This window comes from Heterodontus francisci, chromosome 4 (genome assembly GCF_036365525.1).
Source record: "Heterodontus francisci isolate sHetFra1 chromosome 4, sHetFra1.hap1, whole genome shotgun sequence".
Classification (NCBI taxonomy): Eukaryota; Metazoa; Chordata; class Chondrichthyes; order Heterodontiformes; family Heterodontidae; genus Heterodontus; species Heterodontus francisci.
The window spans coordinates 144,478,342-144,485,783 of NC_090374.1; the positions used below are offsets into that span (position 1 = coordinate 144,478,342).

The window sequence follows — 7,442 nt, forward strand, 5'->3', positions numbered from 1 at the left end:
TGCGCGGTGTCGTTCTGCACAGGCGCACAGTGCCCAGGCTCGTCGATCCCAGTTTATTTCTCCCTTGCTCGCTCTTGCGCACTGTGGCACTGTGACGTCAGGCCTCGCCCCGGTCATACGCACACGCGCAGAGACAAGTCTGAACAGATCGCAGAGACCGGCTTGTCAGTCAAGGAGCAGCGCCCCTCGTCGGGCATGAGCGCTGCTTTACGCCCCCCGCTCAATGGACTGAGAGGGCCAGCGACCAGATACTCGTAAACTAACCTAAGCCAATCAAAAAAAAACCGACCCCAAGATGATTCAGTGACATCGATCCACCTTCTCAAACTATTTAAATACTCTGACCAAAGAGACCTGCCACTAAGTGAAATAACAGGTTGAAGACTGAAAAAGCAGCCAGCTTGAATTCATTATTATTACTGTCATTTTCTAAACAGTACAGAAGGAAAACATTAGCTGGGCACGATGGCTAATAACGACGAACTTGCAAACGCAGCAGCTCAAGGCGACATTGGCACGGTAAATCAGTTGTTGAATAATGGAGCAGACCCCAATGGCATCAATAGTTTTGGCAGAACTCCTATACAGGTACATATTTTTATTTAATGTTCTATTATTGCGTTTCGCTCATATAGTAAGATATGTCCATAAGATTTACGCAACATGATAATTAATTTTGCGTGGCTAAGCAATTGCTAACTGATATTTCCCTGAAGTGCTTTATGTATATCAATAGTTTCCTCAATCTCCATTACCAATTCAATTTGTTTACTGATCCAAATTTTGTGTTACTTTTGGAGGAGGGAATACAATTTTACGGCAAGAGTATGTATGTTACGATTTTAAAGCATCTGGCTTTCAAATCCCGGAAGTATTTTAAATAGACCCATACTCTTATAAAGGGAGATGAAATAAATAACAGAACAAAGAAAATTCTAGCTGTAAAATCGCCAAATTATTTGTACTGGATTACAAATAAAAATCGTTATTTTTGGCGCCATTAATGACATTATAAGGAAACAATAAATATCCATTAATTTAAATATGTTTTAAATAGAGTATACATTTATTTTATTAACACGTACGATATAAAAACTAACGAAAGGCTGGTTATCAAACAAAAATGCTAAAAAAAAACTGTAGATGCTGCAGATCCGAAACAAAAAAAGAATCTGCTGGGAACACTCAGCAGGTCACAGATAAGTTAACGTTTCTGATGCAGACCAAATAGAAGAAATTAACCTTCCAGCTCTAACCAAGGTGTTGATTTAATCTGAAGCTTCATAACCTTATGATGTCGCATAATTCGTAATAAATTATTTTAACGGAAGCGTCTGAATTTTGTCCTATTTATCACTGAAATTGTATAATTTTACAATTTAGCTAGGATACGGGAAAACGAAGTCAATGTAAATTAAACATAAAAACATTTGGAATTTGCAGATTTAACAGCTATATCTAAATATATTTTCTAATATTTATTTTTGAAATGTGCTTGTGTGTTGTTCAAACAGCGTCACCTGGATTAACCAAGTTTTATTCTTAAATTTGAAGTTTTATATTTTTGTTGGCGATTTTCCCCTTTTCATTTGGCATGCGTTTAGACTGAGATTAGTAATTATTTAAATTATTAAAAATTTTAACATCGTCGTGCTCTTCCGGTGCCCTGATAACGATCTGGTCATTTGTAAGTATGAGGCAAGTCTTTGCTGTAAATGTTGCAGTTTTTATATACGGTTAATGCTTTTAGGAATCGAATAGTTTTATAACAACATTAAATCCCAGAAACACAAAGGAAGGAGAAAAGTAATAAGACGATGATAACATATATGGGGAGCTGGGAATTTAATTATTCGAAAATTTAAAGCAAGAAATAAAATGAATAATAAAATTGGTGACAGATTTCTGTACACGCCTACATGTGTATATCTAGTCCATTGGTATAATATACAAATATTATTTAAAAGTAAGTAAAAGAAGTATTGGGACAAATATTAAACAGAAAGGAAGGAAACAATTACAAATGTAGGTGTGATGAGTTTAGCTCCATGTGCTGCTATACACGGGGTTTCAATTATTTAGTACCAATTTAAGGCAATTTTCTTTCTTTCATTCATTTTTTCAGGTGATGAAACTGGGCTGTCCGGCCGTGTGTCGGCTGCTCCTGGAGCACGGAGCAGATCCCAACCGGCAGGATAATCAGCAAATCGCATTAATCCACGATGTCGCCAGGGAAGGTTTCTTGGACACGTTGCAAGTTCTGGTAGAAGTTGGGATGGCTGATACCAATCTCCGAGACAGAAACAATTTTCTACCCATCGATTTGGCAATGCAAAATAACCACCGGGATGTGGTGGAGTATTTAGGTAATCTAAACCAAGCCGAATGAGTGGCTGCCTTTTTATTCGGAAACTTGTCATCTTCATGGTAGTTTTGATTTAAAGAGGTACACTGGGTTTCATCGGACATTTTAAAAGAATAAAATGCGATATTTCTGTAAAATGTACAAATTCCAAATAAAAATACTGTAAATACAGCAACGATGTTTTAGGAATATAAAAACTCAAATAAAATACTTACAGTGACATCCTTATACATTTTATTTATAGATAAATTACTACATTTATCGTTAAAATATGTATGATTATAGCTTATGCTTTCTAAAATATACCAAAAAAAACTCCTACAATTCTCGGCCAAATTTGTCACCTTTCCTAACCCCTCTGGCATCCAATTTCCAATACCGAGTCACAAAGCGACTTTACTTTTAAGGCACTGTTTAATTTGGGTTGGCATCGTTTTCCAGTATCCTTGATGACTGCAGTAACTAGTAACAACTCCCAGTTGGGCCGAAGAGTCTGTTTTTCTATTGTAATTTCTATGGATACTTTATAGAGCATTCTTTCTGCTGTAATCTGCAAAAGCTGCTGACGTTGCCCTCAAAGCAACTCAATTAAAATTCAGATCGTTATTTGATTTATTTCGAATTTAATGGCATCTTTAGCGATAACTGAAAACGGATAAATCTCGTGCATTCTGCACAGGAAAGTAGGGCGCAATGTTTTTGTTCAATTAAGGATCATTTTATTTTCGGCCAAACTTCAACCGTGTCGTACAGCCTCGCATGACCTCTCAGCATTACGGCTTCTCTTCCTTCAGTACATCTACAACATAAAACGTTAGAACCGAATATCATTCAATGCGTCCACTTATTTTGACTGTGTGACAGGCAACGGGCTGCCACCTTTATTCTTTTGGAGTTGCTCGATCTTCTTAACCTACTGCTTGTTTATACCACCTGTACACGACTTTCGTGACATTACATATGCTTGTTTTCAAATATATTCAACGCACTGTGGAAATATATTGCCCGTGCTTACGCCTAGCAAACAATAGGTTGATGCACTTGCAATGCAAAAGATCAGTTTTGTCTTTTCATCTTGAAACAGAAAATGTGTTGTCCCAAATGCTGGGTGCGAGAGAAAAAAACACACACCAAACGTTCGCTTTATGACAGAAAGAAACTTTCATAATGTTTTATTTTGCACTGATGCGCATTTCTAGTCATTTTGTAGAGAGACTAGCCGTAAATTATGTAAATATTTTACAGATATTGTTAACACTGTTCAGTATATTGCTATTTGGCCTGCTTTAATGCGAATTCTTTTATAGTGAGGAACATGGTCCTTGTATTTGATTTGGCCACTGGGTATACGTTTCATGAAAGTTTTAATAGTTTATTTGGGTAGCAGTCATTGCACTTTGTCAATCCCAACATCTTTTATTTTGTTTTTGTCACTAATATAGTTTAAGAATATGAGTTGAACAGAATACGTTTAGCTCTAAGTTTTTAAAGTCTGGAAAGTATTCGGCGGAATCGGGCCACATTTCCTGAGTAAATAGTGGGGTCCGCTTTCTTCTACAGTAACATGGTTGACATTAAATACCATTCGTGAAGTACAAATTTCATCAAGTTAAACCAATCGATTAGGCCCTAATCTCATTGACAGTCGGCTGTGGAAAAGAGGAGCTGCCATTGTACCCGTTGTTTTTCTAAAACTAAATTTTTCAATGCATTCGTGTTGTAGCCACCAACATGATGCATTTGAGAAATGTCTATCGACGAAAAATATACAGTTTAGACTGTTGCAAATTTATTTTGTGCAATTTCTTTGCAATTGCAATACTTCCTCTTTGTAAATGTCGTGTTTATAAAAATTTGCTTGAATCTATATATATAACACTATCAATGGAAACAGTCATTTATAAACTGCAGATTTCCGCCCTTGTATCTTAGTGCCTGTCACTAATATGAACAAAGGAAAAACTGCAAACGATAGAATCGAAATTAAGACAGAAAGTTAAGTAAATGCAGTTGTTAAGGGAAAATATAGTTTAATTCATTTAGAGAAAAAGCGAGTTCTGTAATTACTAATGCATGCCACATTCTGTTTCCCGTTTTGAATGGGTTTAAGTAATGCCAAAAGTGACTCAGCTGTCATATTCTTATTTATTTATACCTTGTGACTTTGTTAACTTACACTAAGATTTTATGAATACTTTATACTAATGAGTTTAGCCTTGTTAAACCTAAGTTTTAAAGTAAACTGTCCCTTTATGTTTAATAACGCAATCAAAATCAAACATTTTTTTAACGAAAACGTTATTTAGATAAATAAAACTTCCCATATTTTGCACCTTCTAATAATACCTCCTTTACCCTGCACTTCATAATGCAAGTTCCTCATTTTTTTTTCTAAATGGAAGTTTCCCATATCCTGTACGATTTAATTGAAACCCTCCCAGGTTTCTCATCAAATGTCAATGGTCCACAAATTGATGATAGCCCTTACCGATTGCATTGTAAATATTGTTAATCTCAATACATTATTGTTACAATTTAGTGTCACAGAAGCGTTGTTGAAGATACTTACTAATTTAATATTTATAAAATTTTCAATTTAAAAAAATGGATTTTGTCTGCTAAGTTAAATTACAGCCAATAAAATTGAAAGACTTCAGGGTTGAATTTGCAGAAACCACTAGAGCAAACTGCTTGAGATATTTGTATATTGTTTTGAAATACTGTGATTCATTACAATTGAGTTAAACCAGGAACATCTTTAATGTGTGTTTTATAAATCTATTTAATATATTTTCAATGTTAATGCATTTTCTGGCATCTTCACTAACAAGAACAGTATGACATTATATTTGAAAACGCTAAATAAATGTAAGCATGTTCCATTCGGATTAAATTAGTTTTTAAATTTCTTTTCCGGGAAAAAGTGATTTTCTTTTACATTGATGTGAGAAAATGTTTGGTAGTTCTTTGAATCAATAGCCCAGGTTTTCCAATTGTAACACTGATATTAACCCATTAAAATGAATGGGTTGTTATCAGCATTGTGATCAGAAAACCTCGGCCAATGTATCGTAATCTTCCCGAAGTTCTTTGATTCGGCGAGGAATAATTCGTTAATTTAGCAGAAGCATTGCTATTCTTTAGAAAATATTCGTAATAGCATAAAATATTTTAATAGTATTTTCTTTAAGCATTAATTTGCGTTGGGATCACTAAAATATTTTGAACGAATTTAAACAAAAATACACTCTTAAATTATAACAACGAAGAAACGAAGGCTAAAACCCAACTTTCAAACTGAAGACTATTCAGGTTTCGCCTGTTCATTTTGACAGAGCTAGAGATTGTGAAATGTGCATGTTAAAGGACAAAGTAAGTGGAAAATATTAAAAATAAAATAAACTGAAAACACAAAAATAATTACCTTTCAAAAGCACAGAAGCAGCGAAGATTTAAAATAATTGTGGAGAACAAACTGGCATTTAGGAGGCAAAGACATTTCCAAATCTATCTACATGCTGGAAAAGGGTACTGACAGCAACCTGTACACATTAGTTTATTTTAACAAGTCGATTATTTTCGTTTGCTGAAAGCAGTGTAATTCTGTGTTGTAAGAATTGCGAATGGCATACAGATAAGGAAATGTAATCGTTTCTTGGCGCAGTGCGCCAGAGAAGCGCACGATTTTGTCTGATCTGAATGCAAAAAGAAATAAGTACAAAGGGAAACGGGGCGATAGTTTCTTTAAAAATGTCAATCTTCGTTAAAGAAATTAAGTCAGCAACTCTGCAAGGGATGAGGACATACAATAGTAACACGTTTGATACAATTGTGAATGAAGTTGCCGTTGAAGCTCCTTTAATGCAACTAATGATGATAATAAACATTATTTGTAAAAAAAAACTAGTTAATTTGATGCAATCTTGGTCCTAAATCAAATGCAGTTTTGCAAGATGGGCCAATCCTGTTCTTGATTCATTTTTAAAAGTTTGTTTATTTAATGCTGAACAAACGTTTCTTTATTTCACTGGTACTAACCAAGGATGATCAAATTCAAAGGACACTGACCTGAAACATTAACTCTGCTTCTCTCTCCACAGATGCTGCCAGACCTGCTGAGTGTGTTTCCAGCACTTCCTGTTTTTATTCTGATCAAATTGAAAACGGTTAGCAACATTTCAGGTTGAAACCTACAATTTCCGCATTTCTGCGGAAATGTAGAAGCATGTCTCCGCGATTGTTTTACTTTGCTTCCAAACATTACACGGGGAATCGGGGCTATTCATTTTAGAAGGGACTTGGCACCTTTCACTGTTAGGTGACAACTGTGCTCGTTGGTAATTATTTATTTAAAGTCGTAAACTGTGAAAAACATTTCAGTAGAGCCATAAACTGAAATGGAATAAACTGTTCTTCGACACACTCCGAGTTGTAACGGAAACAATCGTATCCCTTTCGGAATTTCTGGATTAATGTCAGTTTCACTGCAATGTGTGATTATGATCAGGCCACTGTATATCGCGGCATTAGAAGTATAAAATCATAGCGTCATAGAAAGTTTAAGGCACAAACAGAGGCCACTTGGTTAACAATTTCGAAATAAAATAAGTACTGATTACCAAGGCATAAAATGAGCTAAGCAAGATAGCCTAGAATTTTAAAAATATTGAAAAGGTTCTGATAGTTCTGTCCTGGGAAATACGTTTGTGTTACAACTCCGTGTGTGGTGAACAACAGTGGATCCCCTATTTCGATTTGTAGCTCTACCGAAATATCCTTCACCGCTTGTGACTGGTTTTAATTCAGCAAAGTCAGAATTCACAATTACTCATTAGATACATTTATTTCGGCACTAATCTTGTGGTTCCTATAACGGAGGTTTTTTTGTTGTTGCAATTTTTGCTTTCACAGTCATAACTTTTAACATTGTGACCGCTAATTGTGTTTCCATTCTCCTCACTGCAAATTAGAACATTTCCCCCATTTAACTTTTGATCCAACACAATCTGTTCGTTGACACAAGTGTAAACGACATCGTTCTTGCATTTGAATTAGACTGAGTATAAAAACATGATTG

The 7,442-nt window shown here is 35.2% G+C and overlaps 1 protein-coding gene across 3 annotated transcripts in view; it reads left to right on the forward strand.

The window, feature by feature from the left end:
• The window catches only part of cdkn2a/b (cyclin-dependent kinase inhibitor 2A/B (p15, inhibits CDK4)), a 58,427-nt gene extending 53,912 nt beyond the window's left edge, over positions 1–4,515 (forward strand). For all 3 annotated transcript variants that reach the window (XM_068030253.1, XM_068030254.1, XM_068030255.1), the window contains 2 exons: positions 438–588; positions 2,126–4,515. In XM_068030253.1, coding sequence (XP_067886354.1) covers positions 466–588; positions 2,126–2,389 — 387 coding nt within the window. In that variant the 5' untranslated portion in view covers positions 438–465 and the 3' untranslated portion in view covers positions 2,390–4,515. The remainder of the gene's footprint in view (positions 1–437; positions 589–2,125) is intronic.
• The last annotated feature ends 2,927 nt before the right edge of the window (positions 4,516–7,442 follow it).